The sequence below is a fragment of the Xenopus laevis genome, chromosome 9_10S (assembly GCF_017654675.1).
Source record: "Xenopus laevis strain J_2021 chromosome 9_10S, Xenopus_laevis_v10.1, whole genome shotgun sequence".
Taxonomy (NCBI): domain Eukaryota; kingdom Metazoa; phylum Chordata; class Amphibia; order Anura; family Pipidae; genus Xenopus; species Xenopus laevis.
Window position 1 is genome coordinate 5,785,006 of NC_054388.1, and position 20,107 is coordinate 5,805,112.

Here is a 20,107-nt window from a genome sequence, read left to right on the forward strand (position 1 = left end):
TTATCCTGAAGCATTTGTTGATATTGGGTGGAATTCATCCGACCCTCGACTTTAACAAGGACCCCAGTAGTCCCTGAACTAGCCACACAGCCCCTGAACTAGCCCCACAGCATGATGGGACCTCCACATGTGACAGTCGGTAGCAGGTGTTTTTCTTTTTTGGAATGCCGTGTTCTTCTTCCACCATGCAAAGCGCTTTTTGTTATGACAAAATAACTGAATTTTTGTCTAAAAGTCCAAAGCACTTTGTTCCAAGATGATTGTGGCTTGTCTAAATGAGCTTTTGCATACAACAAGCGACTGTGTTTGTGTGAGTGCAGAAAGGGCTTCTCATCCCCCTGCCATACACATGTTCTTTGTGCAAATTGCGCTGAATTGTAGAACGATGTACAAATACACCTGCATCTGCAGCAAGATGTTCTTGCAGGTCTTTGGAGATGATCTTTGGGTTGTCTGTAACTATTCTCACAATCCTCCGCATATGTCGCTCCTGTATTTTTCTTGGCCTGTCAGACCTGGGTTTTACAGCAACTGTGCCTGTGGCCTTCCATTTCCTCATTACATTCCTTACAGTTGGAACTGACAGTTTAAACCTCTGAGATAGCTTTTTGTAGCCTTCCCCTAAACCATGATACTGAACAATCTTTTCAGATCTTTTGAGAGTTGCTTTGAGGATCCCATGCTGTCACTCTTCAGAGGAGAGTCAAACAGAAGCAACTTGCAATTGGTCACCTTAAATACCTTTTCTCATGGTTGGACATACCTGCCTATGAAGTTCAAGGCTTAACAAGCTAATCCAACCAGTTTGGTGTTGTCAGTAATCAGTATTAAGCAGTTCCATGCATTCAAATTAGCAAAATTACAGTTTTACACATTTGATTTAATTTCATACAACTGAATACTGCTTCACTAAAAATCTTTGTTCAGAAAACACCCCAGTTCCTGGGAAACGAAAGACATACCACTGTTATATTTTTTCTTGAAAGTGGAGTAATTTATTATGCAGGCTGAGAGGGGTTCCCAAACTTTTTCTTATGACTGTTTGACCTGTATGTACCCGCCCTATTTAAACTGACCTAAACGTAAGTGTACAAACAAAGTTTCGAGAGGCAGGAATGAACGTTAGCAAAAGTTCGCTATGAAATGCTCGCGATGACGAATTTACACTAGCGAAACTTCGCCAGCGTTCGGGCTGCCCAGGCGTATTTTATTGAATTATCGTAGTGGTAGCGAATTAGTGGAGCGCGGCAATTGCATTGTCTGTAGAAAAGAACAATACCATGGTAGTTTCTTTTGTTTACCCCTAAAGCTGTGGCACTTTTCAGGAACGTCCTATCCTGAAGTAGAGCATCCATTTTTGCCATTAGCAAATTTTTTTTTCTGGAGTCCAACTAGAAATTCTGAAGGAACATATAAAACAAACAAAAAAAAAAACCACACAGGGACCACATAAAAACAAAAATGTTCTTTTAATGTCCAGCTTGGTCTGTGAAATGAGCACAATGAAAGAAAAAAAAATACATAAAAACTGGTATTTTGCTATGTACAGAAAACACGTTATCTAAACACACAAAAAGAGTGTCCAAAAAATAGGAGAGGATAAGCACTTAATGCAGGTTTCTTGTTAAAGAGCAAATCTATTCTCAATTCTGGTGTTTTAATGGACAGTATTAGAGTTTAATGTATTTTATATACAGAGACAGGCAGAAGTTTGGACACTCTCAGTGGATCTCGCTAAGCACGACAGAAGTAAATACAGGAGGGGAAACCCTCCTTGAACCTGCAGGGTGATCACCAAGATGAAAACTTGGAAGATAAAGATCAGAAGCAAGCAAATAAAAAAAAAAAATAGAGGAAACAAACAAACTCCTGCAAATTCACTCTGGGACTTAACTGTCCCATCGGCTCTTCTTGCGCTTTGGAGGTACGGGTACGGCAAAGGTGTCATTTTGTATCTCCTTGGTGCCCTCTTTCTTGCCGTCTCCATCATCCCCTGTTGCCTCCTTTCTCCCATCTCCTGAGCTTTCTCTCCTTCCGTCGCCATCTCGAGAACTCTCTCTGCGTCCCTCCCCATCCCTAGAGCTCTCACCCCTGCTCTCACCTCCATCTCGTGAACTATCTCTACGGCTTTCTCCCTCCCTTGAGCTGTCTCTTCGCCCATCTCGGGAGCTTTCTCTCCTTCCCTCTCCTCCATTTCTCTCTCCGTGACGACTACTGCTTGAGTGTCGATGTCCATCTCCATGTCGGTGACCTTCCCGATCACTATGACGATGGCTTTCCCCATGGCGTCCTCTGCTGTCACTGTGTCGCTCTCTACCACCACTTTCACTACCTGCACTTGCACCATCTCGGGCGCCAAACAATGTAGCTGCTGGGTAGCTGGCATTACTGATGTTTGGATAGCCAATGGGAATGCTGCTAAGAGTCCCGCTACTGGTAAAGCCTAGCATGGCTGTGTGAGCTGGTGGAGGAGCAGCTTCCGCGGGAAGTTTTGCATTAGGTGGATGTGCACTGGGAACAGAACTTAAACTCCCAGCACTGGTCCAAGCTCCAGAGTTAATTGATGAGGTACCAGTTTTCTGGGTGTTAGCACTGGCAGCAACAAAATGATTCTTGTACTGAGACTGTCAACAGAGAAGAAATAGGTGAATTTTCTATTTTTGCACTTTAAAAACCATGGGGTATACGTATGTAGTATAAAACATAAGAACGCTTACCTGAAATGCAGACTTCATGGCACATAACCTGTCTCCCATGGCACCTCCTGAAGGTTTAAAGGCTTCATAATTGCTCATCACATTTCCACCAGTGCCACCACGGTCCTAGGGGCAAAAGTAAAAACAATTGTAGACTTCTCAATACCAATGGAAGAAAAAAGTAAACACAATTGTAGACATCTCAATACCAATGTAAGAAGTAAAAACAATTGTAGACTTCTCAATACCAATGGAAGAAGAAAGTAAAAACAATTGTAGACTTCTCAATACCAATGGAAGAAAAAAGTAAACACAATTGTAGATTTCTCAATACCAATGGAAGAAGAAAAAAGTAAAAACAATTGTGGACATCTCAATACCAATGGAAGAAGAAAAAAGTAAACACAATTGTAGACATCTCAATACCAATGGAAGAAGAAAAAAGTAAAAACAATTGTAGACATCTCAATACCAATGGAAGAAGAAAAAAGTAAACACAATTGTAGACTTCTCAATACCAATGGAAGAAAAAATTAAACACAATTGTAGACATCTCAATACCAATGGAAGAAAAAATTAAACACAATTGTAGACATCTCAATACCAATGGAAGAAGAAAAAAGTAAAAACAATTGTAGACTTCTCAAAACCAATGGAAGAATTGCATTTCTGGCATGAAAAAAAAGGCACTCCTGTAGTCAGGTGACCATCGTTCCTGCTTGTCATGATCATGGCATACACAGGCAAGGCACCAGAAGAAGCCCCTGAAGATCCCCTGAAACACTTTCAAGTAGTGCAGGCAGAAGTTTTCTAGACTTTTCAAACATTGAAAACAATTGAAATCTGTGCTCACCGAGCTTTCAGCTCCTAGTCCAGGTCTCTCACGGTATCCAAGACCTCCTCCCCCAATATTTAACTTCTTGCCCTTTCCAGCCTTGAAGCGAGACTTCCGGAACCAGGAATTCTTGCAAGAGGGGAAAGATGAAAAAAATGAACACATATTTGGGACAAGGAGTGTTCGACTATCAAATAGGTTACAGAAGCTCTGGAGAATATGTTTTACCTGCATGGCCAGATCCAGCAGCTCTTTTGACACGTACTGATTGGCACCCTCGAGGTTTCTCACCAAGTCTCCGGCAAAGTTGCTGTCTTTGGGTGTCAACAAAGTATAGGCCACTCCCTTTTCACCCGCTCTGCCTGTTCGACCAATGCGGTGAGTATGCGTGTCGATATCTCGTGCCACGTCGTAGTTTATCACAGTCTTGATTGATGGAATGTCCAAGCCGCGAGCTGACAAAAAAAATGCAATAACCCGATCAAGAATTAAGGATATGGAGAGACCAGGAAAACCAACAAGGTCACCAGGATCTGCACTTTGGTTATAGATCAGGAAGTATACTGGCTTCCATGTTCAAAACTGCAGCAAAACGGTTGAAAAATGGCAGCCAAACGGCATAATAAGCATTTAATTGTTTTGGCCACTTTTTTGGTTGTTCGAAATTCTTTGCATTCGTGATTCCATAGCTTTAGCAGCCTTTGGATATTATACATATGAACTTAGACCTGACTAAGCACAATTCCTGGAGGCAGGAATGAAGTCTCATTTCAGTCTGATGAAGAGCATACTGTCAGTGCACATTGTCAACAGTGGTGCAGACTAAAACCTATATTAGACACACTTAAAACCCAAACAACAGTCATCTCCGGCATGCATTTTTGCTGCCGCCTGACAATATTGTCTGAGGTTCCTCTTACCGACTAATCGATTTTCTTACCTGCCACATCTGTAGCAACCATGATAGGGATGGCTTTCTTCTTGAAGTCAGAAATGACCTTGTTTCGCTCACTCTGGTCCATATCACCGTGGAGTAGACCCAGCGGATGGTCGTCTTGCTGTAAATTGTTTGCCAACTCATCTGCATTGGCCTTTTTGGTGACAAACACCAGGACACTTCCAGTCGACGTGAACTCTACCAATCTGCGGGTTAGCCAACTCCACTTCTCTGGGCCAGAGGGCAAAATCTCTACCACCTGAGTGATGTCTTCATTTGCCTGAGGTACGTGAATTAAAAAGGTATTATGGAGAATTCAGAAAGAGTGGATGCGTAAAATCGGAATGGATATTGTCAAACAGACAGGCCATAGGTTCTCCCTCTAGCTCACCTCTCCAATATCACCCTGAACCACACGGATAGGATCAACTAGAATGTCTCTGGCCAGCTTTTCAATCTTCTTTCGAAAGGTGGCACTGAATAAGAGAGCTGATGGGTGGGGGGGGGGGAGAGAGAGAGACAGAGAGAGAGAGCGCATCACTGTGAGCTCCTGAGAGAACTCTGGCAATATAATATTGTGCACAAACTTTAAGTTACAAGTATCCATTAACTTTCGCACCTGTAAAGAAACTACAAACAACGTTCATACAACTTACTTTGTCTATCGGGTCGCACGTGGTTTGCAACGGACCGAACCTGGTATTCTGCCAAAAACATAAATAGACACAACTGTAACCTTCCCGTAACGTATTCAAGTTGAGTAGATAACAGATAAGTACTACTATAGTTTATATAAACAAGCTGCTGTGTAGTCATGGGGGCAGCCATTCAAGCACAGGATACACAGTAGATAACAGATAATACTACTATAGTTTATATAAACAAGCTGCTGTGTGGCCATGGGGGCAGCCATTCCAGCACAGGATACACAGTAGATAACAGATAAGTACTACTATAGTTTATATAAACAAGCTGCTGTGTAGCCATGGGGGCAGCCATTCAAGCACAGGATACACAGTAGATAACAGATAAGTACTACTATAGTTTATATAAACAAGCTGATGTGTAGCCATGGAGGCAGCCATTCAAGCACAGGATACACAGTAGATAACAGATAAGTACTACTATAGTTTATATAAACAAGCTGTTGTGTAGCCATAAAAATGAAGTTCACTCAGTAGGCCAGCTACTCACCAAATCCCATGTCAAACATACGATCAGCTTCATCAAACACCAGGTATGTGACACGCTGGAGATTGGTAGCCTTCTTCTTAACGTGGTCAATAAGTCGACCCTGCAGAGGAAGTAACGTGTCTCATGACACTTTTATTCAAACGCACTCAGGGCCTTATTGATCAAATTCCACATTTTTCTAAAAGTCCGACCAAACTAGAATCCACAATTGGACCTTATTTATTATTTACAAAATAATCAATTAATCGGATTGGGGACAAACCCAAATCGTACGATTTTTGTCGGTGCTCTTCCCCTGAAATGCTTGATTTTTTCTGGCTTTTACCCGAAGAGCCTGAATTTTTCAGATTTTTGCCCAAAAGTTCAAGTGCAGAGGGTCAGGTACCCATGGGTTACCCGCAAAAAAAGCAAGCACCATGCGGAACAAGGGGAGGATTTTCAGGTGCGGGTATACCCGCGGGTCTTATGTAAATTTTTTATATTATGTAATATTGTCTATATTTTACTCCTTTTAAAGTTTTACAAATGGTGTTTTTGTCCCACCCACTTTTGATGACGTCACTTCCGGTTTGCATCACTATCGCTTCCTGTTTGAAGGAGGTTGTGTGTTGTGGGTCAGGTTGCGGACAAGGCAGTTGCGGGTAGGTGTTGGCTAGTGGATCAAATTGGGTAAAAATGCGGGTTGCAGTTCAGGTCGTGGGCTGCGGGTTCGGGTCTTAGAAATTAGGTCGGGTTTTTCCTGACCCACACCTGACCCTAACCCTCCCTCCACCCTCGCCCGCATCCGACTTCCTTTTATAGACCCGCCAATGACGTCACAAAAGGGCCAGGGCGACCAGGCGCATGGCTATCAAGCCGGCATTTGACGGTGTCAAGAGGAGTGCAAGGTGGGCCCGACCCCGCCCGACCTGTGGGTATCAGGCTGACCCGCACATTAGGGATTCTAAATACAAGCTGGTCGGTACTCACCGGAGTGCACACAACAATTTCTGCCCCTTCCTGTAGGGCTTTTGCCTGTTCCCACATGCTGCCACCTCCATACACCGCTACAGAGCGCAGATTATACGCCTTCCCAAACCGCTTGCATTCATTGTGGATCTGAGATGGAGAAGTTACACATAAACCATATTTATAAAGCACATATTCACCAGTGTTCCTCTGGTTCTGTCCCATCCCAGCCCACTGCCTGGTCTCCCTCAGGAAACAGATTTAGATTTGGGTGGCTTGTCTCAAGGGTGAGGGTTAAATTCTGCCCTGGGAGGCGACTGTTTCTGTGTTGGGTGGAAGTGTTCCTGCCCTTGGTATCACCCCCAGTGCTCCTTGCGTTTGGTCTCTCTGGAGACTTATAGGTCCAACCGCCTGTGGACAGGACACTTGAAAAACAGAATTCAGAAGAGAAGTGCTAGGGGTAAAGCCTAGGTCTTCCAGACACGCCCCTTTTGGTTTGTAATCAAGTGTCCCGCCTCCTGGAGGGTGGTGCTTTACCCCATAGGTCTACTGTGTCCCCCCGGAGACGTTAAATTGTTGTTCACCTTTAAATTAACTTTCAGTATGATGTAGAGAGGGATATTCTGAGACAATTTGCAATTGGTTTTCATTTTTTATTATTTGTGGTTTTTGACTTATTTAGCTTTTTATTCAGCAGCTCTCCAGTCTGCAGTTTCAGCCATCTGGTTGCTAAGGTCCACATTACCCTAGTAACCATGTACGGATTTGAATAAGAGACTGGAATATGAATTGGAGAGGGAATGAATAGAAAGATGAGGAATAAAAAGTAGCAATAACAATAATTTTGTAGCCTTACAGATAGGGATGCACAGAATCCAGGATTCAGCCCTTTTCAGGAGGAGACGGATTCGGCCGAATCCTTCTGCCCGGCTGAACCGAATCCAAATTCACATATGCAAATTAGTGGTGGGGAGGGAAATCACGTGACTATGTCACAAAACAAGGAAGTAAAAAATGTTTTCCACTTCCCACCTCTAATTTGCATATGCTAATCAGGATTTGGTTCGGTATTTGGTCAAATCTTTCGCAAAGGATGATTTTCAAGTAGACTTAAAGTATGAAGATCCAAATTATGGAAAGATCATTTATCCAGAAAACCTCAGGTCCCAAGCATTCTGGATAATGGATCCTATACCTGTATCTTGTACTTGATCCCAACTAAGATATAATTAATCCTTATCGTAAGCAATACCAGCCTATTGGGTTTATTTCATGTTTACATGATTTTCTAGTAGACTTAAGGTATGAAGATCCAAATTACGGAAAGATCCGTTATCCAGAAAGCTCCATTATGGAAAGGCCGTCTCCCATAGACTGTTTTATCCAAATTTTTAAAAATGATTTCCTTTTTCTGTGTAATAATAAAACGGTCGCTTGTACTTGATCCCAACTAAGATATAATTAATCCTTTTTGGAAGCAGAACAGACTATTGAGTTTATTTAATATTTACATGATTTTCTAGTAGACTTTAGGTACGAAGATCCAAATTACAGAAAGATCCACTATTCAGAAACCCCCATGTCCCGAGCATTCTGGATAACAGGTCCCATACATGTACAGCTATTACATGCATGATCCTATCAATGCAGAGTCTGATGCACATTTCTGTAAACCACTTGTGTAATTATTATAGTAAGGGGAGTATTACCTGCTGACACAGCTCACGGGTGGGGCACACAATCACAGCAATGGGACCGTCTCCTGGCTGCAGTTCCTTCTGGTCCATGATGTGCACTAGGATTGGCCAGATAAATGCCGCAGTCTTACCACTGCCAGTCTTAGCAATGCCAATCATGTCTCGTCCACTCAAGGCCACAGGGATCCCCTAAAGATGCAAGGGGTTAAAATGTTTTAGGCCAAAGTCAGTGAAGACAGAATAATGCTTTTAAAGGAGAACTAAAGCCTAACTAAAGAAGTAGGTAGAAATGTTGTACATGAAGTTTTGTGCTTCTGTACCAGCCCAAGGCAACCACAGCCCTTTAGCAGTAAAGATCTGTGTCTCCAAAGATGCCCCAGTAGCTCCCCATCTTCTTTTCTGCTGATTCACTGCACATGCTGCTGTCACTTACTGAGCTTAGGGAGCCACTCACAATATACAGTACACATAGAATAGAAATGTCACAATATAAGGCTGATTAGTAATTAATACACATAATTACTACATGGCAGCACAGAAACCAGTGCAATTAGCATTAGAATTTAATAATCAGCAAACCTGTAGCATCAGCTTATATTACAGCCAGGGAAGCTCATTTTCTGCTGGATAATTAGTGACGAGCCCTAAGCTTAGCTTCTCAACAGCCAATCAGAGCCCACTGAGCATGTGAGTGTCACAGACACTTTCCAAGATGGTGACCCCCTGTGACAAGTTTGAAGTCCTGGATCATTGCTGCTATTGACAAGCTCAAACTTTAGCCTCGTGCAATAAGTTCACTATATATATGCCATTTTTAGCCATATTAATGTCTAGGATTTAGTTGTCCTTTAAAAATTGCAAACACATGTGCTGCACAAACCTGACACTGGATGGGCGTGGGTTTAGTGTATTCCGACTTCCGGATCTGGTGCATTAGTTGTTCATCAAATCCAAAGTGAGCAAAACTGCTGCACAGACGCGGTGCTGCTGCCCCGGAGACCTTTGTGTAAGGGAGGAGACATTTCTGGGAGATGATGCAGAACGACGTCCCGACAAAATAACATCAAACTGCCTTTTACTTACCCGCAGGTTTAGCTTGTGTCTCAGCTCTGTGATTTGCTGTGGGGTCTGAGAGGTGATCTCCTCATGTTCTTCATAGAAGTTCTTCTCAAAAGGCGGATACTCGATCTGTATGTGAAATGAAGCAGAAGAATATACATAAACTGAGAACATCAATGAGATCCTGCAACAGGTAAGGGACAAAAACACACCTCAGTATGATCAATCGGAGGCAGAGGGTCGATAATCCGCTTTGTAGTCGGGGCGATGGGATTCCCATCACTGTCGTACTCCAGATTGTCTTCCTCCTCTTCCGGAACAAGGCCGGCAGTTGGATTTTCTGCCATGTATCGGAAATAGGCTTCCTGCAGGGGCAGAGGGAAAAAGGACTAGAGGAATGAAGGTATTACATTCTCCCATTTTATCAATCAATGGTAACTTCCTTCCATTTAAAGGAAAAGTAAATCTTTAAAGTAAGTGAATGTAAAATTGAGGAGGGTGTTATTCTAAGCACTTTTGCCATTTACATTCATTATTTATTTTGTTTCAATTCCAAGATATTAAAGGATACATGTACTGTTAATATGAATTAATTTTGTTGCAACAGCGCCACCTGCTGGTCAGTTTCCCACCAGTCTGACCAGCAAGTAGTCAAGGAAGTTGTCAGGAGAAAGAAAGAGGCTGCTCTGATGTTGTTCTGCTTAGGAAAGATGTGAGAAAGGTTTCTAATTTTATTCCTAAGCAGAAGAACATCAGCCTCTTTCTTTCTCCTGACAACTTCCTTGACTACTTGCTGGTCAGACTGGTGGGAAACTGACCAGCAGGTGGCGCTGTTGTAACAAAATTCATTCATATTAACAGTACATGTATCCCTTAATATCTTGGAATTGAAACAAAATAAATAATTAATGTAAATGACAAAAGTATAGGACCCTCGTCAATTCTACATTCACTTGTTTTAAAGTTTTACTTATCCTTTAAACCTCTTAGGTCACAAGAATCTTAACTTCAGTGGCGGCAAGGATCCCACAGACATCAGGCAAGTGATAGGATTTTTAAATGGGCACCATAATCACATCACAATTATGATTAATTATGTAACAAGAAAAAAGCAAGCAAATAAAATAACGCTAAGAGGAGTTAAAATGGCATCTGTGTGACAACACTAGAGCTTCCCCCATGTTACACTGGACAGAATCCCTAATGTGCTCCAGATTCAGCCTATGCCGTCTTGATAACCGAATGAAAAAAAGTAAATAAAGCCATCATTTTTTGTTTTTAATTTGCATCCTTGTTGACAACAACATTTTAGTCGATGTCTACTCTACAACATGGCTTCAAGAAAGAAAAAAACCCCAATATTCTGCTTCTTGAAATATTACCTAGTGATGCTTTGACTGTGCATACTGGAATATTTCGAACCTTTTTTCACATCTCTGCCACCATTAAAAGGAAAAGCCATAACATATAAAAGGGGATTGACTTCTTCACTATGCAGTAGGCCCTGATATCAATGTCTACTCTTAAAGGATAAATAAACCTTTAAAATAAGTGAATGTAAAATTGATGAGGGGGCTATTCTAAGCACTTTTGCAATGTACATTCATTATTTATGTTTTTTCTTTAATTCCAAGATATTAAGGGATACATGTACTGTTAATATGAATGAAATTTGTTACAACAGCACCACCTGCTGGTCAGTTTCCCACCAGTCTGACCACCAAGTAGTCAAGGAAGTTGTCAGGAGAAAGATGTTCTTCTGCTTAGGAAAGATGTGAGAAAGGTTTCTAATTTTATTCCTAAGCAGAAGAGCATCAGCCTCTTTCTTTCTCCTGACAACTTCCTTGACTACTTGCTGGTCAGACTGGTGGGAAACTGACCAGCAGGTGGCGCTGTTGTAACAAAATTCATTCTTATTAACAGCACATGTATCCCTTAATATCTTGGAATAAAAAAAATAATGAATGTACATTTTACATTCACTTATTTTAAAGGTTTACTTATCCTTTAAGGCGAATCATGCATGTACCCCAATTGTTCTCGGGTCTGCTCTTCTTCCTACTAGACGCTGCACTGACCTCCCCAAATAACCAGACACAAAAATAAAGATCTACAAATTTACCTGATCATCTTCTTCCTCAATGTCGTCACGGATACCCCTGCAAGAAACAAAAAGAGAAACAAACTTCCCTGCAAGTGGTCCAAATGCTCAGCTGTGAGTATTAAATACTGCTTTATGCCCTAATGGCCGAGCACACAATAGATCAGAAGAGGTTTTTCTCAGTGCCAGGCTCAGGATAAATAATTTCCCCTGATAGCTGAAGGGGATAAAGATTACAGCATTAAATACTGCAGATGGGTTGTGCATATGAGCCCAATAAATAGCCTAGACTAGAAAATGTGTTCTGGCTGTAAACAGAGTCTATACTTAAAGGGGAACTATCGCGAAAATGAAAATTTTATATAATCTTCGTAATAGTGAGATAAGAAACTTTCTAAACACAATTAAAAATTCTGTACCGTTTCTGAAATAATCAAGTTTATCTTCACTATTCCTCTCTCAGCATCTGTTTCTCTCTTCATGCAGGAGTTGGGTGTCAGATATTCATTGACAGTTAGATCCAATATATCTAATAGGGGGGCTAGATGATGTATTGATATTTAGTTGATATTTAAAAAAACAGAACACACTTTCAATGTAAAACCTACTCACTGGGCTCAGTCACTATTACGTTAGGGTGTAGAACCTTTAAGGTGGTTTATGAAAGCCCTCGTGACATGGTATGTGCTACTAACCTTTCGCACACCTATTTCCACCCCATACAGAACCTTGGCACGGAGAGTTAAAGGAACAGTAACACCAAAAAATTTAAGTGTTTTAAAGTAATGGAAATATCATGTACTGTTGCCCTGCACTGGTAAAACTGATCTGTTTGCTTCAGAAACACTACTATAGTTTATATAAACAAACTGCTGTGGAGCAATGGCGGAAATTGAAAAAACGGCTACATGGCACAGGTTAACTAATGGATAACAGATAACACCATTAGACATACAGATCTTATCTGCTATCTGCTGTGTAACCTGAGCCTTTTCTCCTTTGAATGGCTGCCCCCATTGCTACACAGCAGCTTATTTATATAAACTATAGTAGTGTTTCTGAAACAAACAGATCAGTTTTACCAGTGCAGGGCAACACTACATTATATTTTCATTACTTGAAAAACACTTACATTTTTTGACGTTACTGTTCCTTTAAGGTGCAACAGCTGCTGCTACACTAATCATACATCACAGAGTTCAATACACGTGCACACCTACCTGGCATTCATTTTTTCTTTGTCTCTCTCTTCCAATTTTCTCATATCTTTGGCAGCTTGATCCTAAATATGAGAAAAGCATTAAGCTTCAGTGATAAGTATAGTTATTTCTTTGCAACTGTCAGAATGTCTCTGCCAAGAGCAGCTGCCTCTGAAGTCCACAGATCCTTTGAGAACACTTTGCCTTTAGGGCAGAGACACACGCTCAGATTCGGGGAGATTTAGTCGCCTGGCGATAAATCTCTTCTTCGGCGACTAATCTCCCCCAACTGCCTCCCGCCGGCTAGAATGTAAATCACCGGCAGGATGGCACTCGGAGCGATTTGTTTTCCGAAGATGCCAATGAGGAAACTTTGGGCGACTTCAGAAAACGAATCGCTCCGAGTGCCATCCCGCTGGCAACTTAGATTCAAGCTGGCGGGAGCCAGTTTGGAGAGATTAAGTCGCCCGAAGAAGAGGAGATATATCTCCGGGCGACTAAATCTCCCCGAATCTGAGCGTTTGTCTCTGCTCTTATAGCTGGCCAGGCTATTAAAACACCAGATATTTACCATATTTGATAGAGCCATCCAAGTAGCAGGCCTAATTGAGCAGATATCAATTATTGCTCATTTGAATAATTACATCCCATAGAGGGCCATGGAACTGTTTCATGAGTGAGGTCTTTGGTCAAAAGAAAAGGTTAGAAAATCCGATTGATTCCTATTATAAGTTTTTCAAATTGGGAAATCCTAAACCTTTTAAACTCTGGGATAATTTGGCTCTAACACACGGTTTTAATTGGTTTATGTATGAATTTATTTATCTACAAAATTATTGATAATGAATTTGTAATGGATGTTTAAAATAATTTATTATATATGAATTATAGTAAATTATGAATTAATGTTGTAGAAACATGAAATTGTTGGTTGGTGATCACTTGATAAGACTTTAAAAATTCAATGAATTGATTTAAAGTGCAATTTGAGACCCTACTTGTTTTCAATTATTGATTCCTAATATAAGCCTGACGTGTTATCAATAGCAGAGGGGCTGGTTCTGGACCAATACATGGGCCTAATAGGCTTGATCATAAGAAGCCAACCTGACAGCCAGCGTGTGTATAGGAACATTAAGATACGAAGACTAACCTCCACTTCTGCCATGAAAGCCTCCAGAGGATCCTCTTCACTGTCCGAATCCGCCTTAGAGCGGATCTGCTGTCTGGTCGGGGAATTCTCAGCTGGGATGTAGGGCAGGTCGACGTTACTGGAGTCTTCCTCTTCGTCATCAAAATAGCTGCATAAAGAAGTGATCGGAATGAAAGAATATCCAGTTGTGGGTAGCGCTTCATTGGATAAGGGGATCTGTATCTTTATAAATAATTATAAGGCATGGGTAGATGTGATAGAGACCTTAGCCAGTAAACTCCACTGGGGCACGGACTGATTGGATTAACAATCGCTAAAAAGCACTGGGGATCATATTACAATAACAATTCTTTATACCAGTTCTGTACAGCTATGGTAACTTATTCACTACATCAGTGATCCCCAACCAGTAGCTCGTGAGCAACACGTTACTTACCGACCCCTTGGATGTTGCTCCCAGTGGCCTCAAAGTAGGTGCTTAATTTTTAATTCCAGGTTTGAAGTAGGGATGCACCCAATCCAGAATTCGGGTCGGGATTCGGCTTTTTAAGCAGGATTCGGCTGAATCCTTCTGCCCGGCCGAACCGAATCCTAATTTGCATATGCAAAATAGGGGCTGGGAGGGAGATCGCGTGACTTTTTGTCACAAAACAAGGAAGTAAATAAAATTCCCCCCTTATGCAATATGCAAATTAGTAGGGATGCACCGAATCCACTTTTTTGGATTCGGCCGAACCCCCGAATCCTTCACAAAGGATTCGGCCGAATACCGAACCCTAATTTGCATATGCAAATTAGGGGTGGGAAAACATTTTTTACTTCCTTGTTTTCTGACAAAAAGTCACGCATCCTGCTGAAAAAGGCCGAATCCTGGCCTAATCCCGAACCGAATCCCGGATTCGGTGCATCCCTACAAATTAGGATTCGTATTCGGTTCGGCCAAATCTTTCACTAAGGATTCGGCCGAATCCAAAATAGCGAATTCGGTGCATCCCTAGTTTGAAGGCAAGTTTTTGTGGCATAAAAACATGTGTACTGCCAAACGGAACCTCCTGTAGTCTGCCAGTCCACTTAGGGGCTACAAATAGCCAATTACAAACTTTATTTGACACCACCAGGAACCTTTCCAAATTTTTTATATTTGAATGGCACAAAAAGGTTGGGGGATCCGTACACTATATAGTCAGGGGCAAATTTGTGAAGGGGTGAATGGAGGGTGGGTCTCCCATCACTTACGCATTTTCTTCATCGAAGTTGGCCCGCTTGGAGCCAATTTTGTAGAACGAGGGGAGCTGGTTACTAGTGGATGAGCCATACTTTGATGATGCAGCCTGAAAGGCACTGTGTGACACTTGGGGCAACTTTGGTTCTTCCTTTTTCTCTTTGGACAGGGCAAATCCTCCAAACCCAAATCCACGCTTGTTGCCTGGTCCTCCCTTATTCCAGTTCATGGATCCGCTGAGGAAAACAAGACCACAACATTGACATTAGCTAATAAGCACGCACATATAAGAACATAACATGAAAAGCTATGGGTCAGGTCACATGGAGATTTGTTTTTGTCCCAGGCTGCAAAGAAACAAGAGAAAGAATACAGGGCCCTTCTCATAATTCAGTAAGAACTACCAATCATTAGTCCTGTCCATTTTTTTTTTTCATGCAACAATAAACCCAGGGGGAGCTCACAGCAAATCCTTAATATTGTTATACTAGTTTCCATGTGAATCTATAGAATAAAAACAGGGTATGATTTACAGTATTCAGCAATTCCTCCACTAAATGCCATATCATGATACCAAGCAAGTGTCATTAGAGAACGCACAAGCAAGTGAGGGTATCCATAAAGTCGGAGCACCTTATAGCTGATTATTTAGGGCAGAATGAGGTTTATACAACGTCAGAGACAAAATTATAAGGTTTCATTGTAAATGAGTATATCTGCCCTATTCCTAATATAAATGGATTTGCCGGCTATTCTCTCATTAAAAGGGGGTGGTTGAACTTTAAGTTAACTTTTACTATATTGTAGAATGACCAAGTATAAGGTATTCATTATTTATAGTTTCTGAATTATTTGCCTTCTTCTGACTCTTTCCATCTTTCAAATGGGGGTCACTGACCCCATCTAGAAAAACAAATGCTCTGTAAGGCTACAAATGTATTGTTACTTTTTATTCCTCATCTTTCTATTCAGGCCTCTCCAATTCATATTCCAGTCTCTTATTCAAACCAATGCTTGGTTGCTAGGGGAATTTGGCCCCTAGAAATCAGACTGGTGAAATTGCAAACTGGAGGGCTACCGAATAAAAAGCTAAATAACAAAAACCACAAATAAAGAAAAAATTAAAACCAATTGCAAATTGTCTGAGAATATCCCTCTCCAGGAGGAGGAGCTGGCCTAGAAGTTCAGCGATCAGCCTTTGATGTGGGATTTCATGCTAGAGACCCTGGTTCGATTCCCTGTGGCTACTCCTTGTGACCCTGGACAAGTCACTTCATCTCCTGGTGTGTCGGCTACTTAGCGGGCACTTTGCTGTAAGGGTCAGGACACACAGGCAGATTCGGGGACATTAGTCGCCCAGCAAAAAATCTATTCTTCTTCGGGGCAACTAATCTCCCCGAACTGCCTCCCCGCCGGCTAAAATGTAAATCGGCACGATTTGTTTTACGGAGTCGCCTGAAGAAGAGGAGATTAGTTGCCCCGAAGAAGAGGAGATTTGTCGCTGGGTGACTTATGTCCCCGAATCTGCCTGTGTGCCCTGACCCTTAGGGCAGAGACACACGCTCAGATTCAGGGAGATTAGTCACCCGGCGACAAATCTCCCCAAACTGCCTCCTGCCGGCTAGAATGTAAATCGCCAACGGGATGGCATTTGGATCGCTTCGTTTTCCGAAGTTGCCCCGTGAGGAAACTTCAGGCGACTTCAGAAAACGAATCGCAGCGTTTTACATTTTAGCCGGTGGGATGGCAGAGGAAGGCAGTTCGGGGAGATTAGTCGCCCCAAAGAAGAGGAGATTTGCCACCGGGCTACTAATCTCCCCCTGCCTGTGTGCCCTGACCTTTAGGGCTATTCCACACGGGGAGATAGCCACGCGTTTGCGGCGACAAAGCGCCGCGCCAGTCGCCGCGACCGGCGCAGGCGACAGTTTTGTATGGGCGCCTATGTAAAAACGCCTGTGCTAACCACACGAGGCGATGCGCTTTTCAACAGTCGCCTGAAAATGCCTCGCCAGGCTTTTTCAGGCGACTGTTGAAAAGCGCATCGCCTCGTGTGGTTAGCACAGGCGTTTTTACATAGGCGCCCATACAAAACTGTCGCCTGCGCCGGTCGCGGCGACTGGCGCGGCGCTTTGTCGCCGCGACCGCAAACGCGTGGCTATCTCCCCGTGTGGACTAGCCCTTAAAGTACTTTGAGTCCCATGGGAGAAAAGCTCTATATAAAATTGATTCCCCTTCTCTACATCATACTGAAAGGTGAACAACCTCTTTAAGGATCCCAAGCAAGACCCCCTGATGATTTGATCACCGCTGCAAGTAGAGATGATCAAACATCGAGTGATGCAGATCAAACAATCCTATGGTCCCCCAATAAAGGCGGCTGCACACCTGTCTCGTAATGCCTCCTAATAAATCCCAAGACTGATTATCTGAGAGCAAATACACTTGCGTTTCCATTGCAAAGAGAACTTGGGATCCTGCCTCTGAGCTCAGTACCTGGACATCTCCTACATATACATATATATATACACATACATACATACATATATATATATATATATATGTGTGTGTGTGTGTATGTATGTAGAGGTGAAACCTCTAGAAACTCCATAGAAGTGCATACAGGAGGAACAGCTTTTGTGTTTATACAGATCAGCTGTCATAGAACTACAACTCCCACTCTCTAGTACCTTTCTCTATGGTCCAGAAACGATGCCTGCTGTTAACCCCCCTCTGATGTTAACCCCCCCTACAGTGTGGAACGACTATGCCACCACCATTGTCCCTCCAGCATCAGGGTTGCCAGGTTGGGGGTTTTCCAGCCAAACTGGGCTACTAATTTAAAGCACCGTTGGGTTTTGAATGTCCAAAGCCAAGGTACAGATTTGGGCTACTTTTTGGGCTGGTTTGTACTTTGGAAACCAATTTTTTCTTGCTCTAATGTGCCAAGCCTGCATCTCCCAATGCATGTTGGGTAATGTAGTTTTTAAAAAAAAAAAAAAAAAAAAAATTCCAACTGGCAAGTTGAATGTAAGACTACAATACCCAGCATGCAATGGGACTGACTTGTGTAGAAGTCGGGAGTTACCAGATTTTGGGCTCTGTGTACCCTACTCTCCCGTCGCTCTTAAACATTCTTACATTTTCCAGTGACTTTACTCAATTTCAGACAATTTTGGGGCAAAAATCTGCTGGCCACCGAAATGTGTAGAGGTTGAGCTGTTTTATTGAAATCGTATATATGTATTAGGCCTTATGGGTCCCTATACCTCCTGGGCCCCCTCTGTAGTTACGTCCACTGGTGACGGGTGAATCTGTCCCATTTTGCTTCATGGAAACATTTGCAGAACATTTTCATATATATTCATTTATTTTTGAGACTTTTTTCACCGCACATATTTTGCTACAGTAGAACCCCGATTTTACACCCCCTGATTTTAAGTGTTCCCTCATTTTACATTGTTGTTTTGTGGTCCCAACTATATATTACATTTCCCTGGATTTTACACCATTTTTTTCGGGTCCCCTGAAAAACGTAAAATGGGGTTTCTACTGTATTTATGAGCTACTTTTGAGGTGCCTCTTGGCTAGTTTTGTTGACCTCAGACCTGGGAACTCTGCCTCCAGCTGTAAACGATCACCCCAACAAGTCATGCCCTCCAGCTGCTGATCTAGAACTGCCAACACCCTGTTAAAGGAGTGGTTCACCTTTAAGTTAACTTCTAGTATATAACGCAATGGCCAATTCTAGGGATGCAACGAATTTAGGATTCGATTCTGGATTCAGCCTTTTTCAACCGAATCCTTCAGCCCGGCAGAACCGAAACCTAATTTGCATATGCAAAGTAGGATTCCGATATTCGACCGAATCTTTTGCAAAGGATTCACGGGTTCGGCCAAATCCAAAATAGTGGATTTGGTGCATCCCTAGGCCATTCTAAGCAAACTTTTAGTTGGTCTTCATTATTCATACATTATTGTTTTTTTAATTATTTGCCTTTGTCTTCTGACTCTTTCCAACTTTCAAACGGGGGTCACTGACCCCCATCTAAAAAACAAATGCTCTGTAAGGCTACAAATGTATTGTTATTGCTACTTTTTATTACTCATCTTTCTATTCAGGCCTCTCCTATTCATATTCCAGTCTCTTATTCAAATCAATGCATGGTTGCTAGGGGGATTTGGGCCCTAGCAACCTGATGGCTGAAATTACAAGCTGGAGAGCTGCTGAATAAAAAGCTAAATAAGTCAAAAACCACAAATAATAAAAAATGAAAACCAATTGCAAAATGTCTCAGAATATCCCTCTCTACATCATACTAACAGTTCCATTAAAGGTGAACAACCCCTTTTAAAGAGCAAGGGCAGCAGGGAGTTGCTGCAGGGAGTTGCTGCAGGGAGTTGCTGCAGGGAGTTGCTGCAGGGAGTTGCTGCAGGGAGTTGCTGCAGGGCTGGATGTGGGTAATGAACAGAAAGAACAAGTCGCCAGCAGTCAGTAAAAGCCCCGCTGTGTCAGTACTAATGGCCTCCTGGAGCAGGACAAGCAGCTGAGCCTCGGATGGCGCATCATGTTCTCTAGACCCTGTTCCTTCTCCTAATGACTCGATCCCGGTAATCTGCTTCTTCCCAAACCCACCCGCATCCCCTTGTCCCAGACCCCGCACCTTTACCTCATTTTGCTCCGAGCTCAGCGCCGCGTAAACATGTCCGTCGCGCAGAGATGACGTCAGGGACAGCGAGCGGGTCACGTGACTCTCCTGTGCCTCACAACGCTGTGACGTTCTGGGAGAATTTTAGGTGGGTTATTTGTGCGAGTCTTTCTCCCTTGTTTACTCTGCTCCGCTTCTAATTATGACCACTAATCTAGTTCTATTAATTACGTGACAAGACTCTGCACGTCTCAGCGCAATTCTCAGTGTGTGGAGGCCCAGTAACAAAATGACCGCAGAAAGCGGATTCAAAGGGGGTTTTCACTAGAGACTGATATTCTGACACAGTGTGCCATTGGTTTTTAGTCAGTTATTTCTTCAGCAGCTCTGCGGTTTCAGCCTCTGGTTGCTATGGGCCAA

The 20,107-nt window shown here is 42.5% G+C and overlaps 1 protein-coding gene across 1 annotated transcript; it reads right to left on the minus strand.

Annotated features, from left to right (window-relative positions):
- Positions 1-1,450: 1,450 nt before the first annotated feature.
- On the minus strand, positions 1,451-19,866 carry ddx42.S (DEAD-box helicase 42 S homeolog). The gene is made up of 18 exons (XM_018237482.2): positions 19,709-19,866; positions 15,056-15,277; positions 13,820-13,967; positions 12,688-12,749; positions 11,489-11,525; positions 9,579-9,731; positions 9,391-9,495; positions 9,188-9,307; positions 8,320-8,496; positions 6,632-6,760; positions 5,663-5,762; positions 5,125-5,172; positions 4,860-4,957; positions 4,472-4,748; positions 3,760-3,986; positions 3,550-3,660; positions 2,718-2,822; positions 1,451-2,624 (listed from the first exon to the last, which is right to left on the minus strand). Exons 1-18 carry the CDS (start codon positions 19,711-19,713, stop codon positions 1,890-1,892), a joined length of 2,859 nt encoding a protein of 952 aa, XP_018092971.1. The 5' UTR covers positions 19,714-19,866; the 3' UTR covers positions 1,451-1,889.
- Between the last annotated feature and the right edge of the window lie 241 nt (positions 19,867-20,107).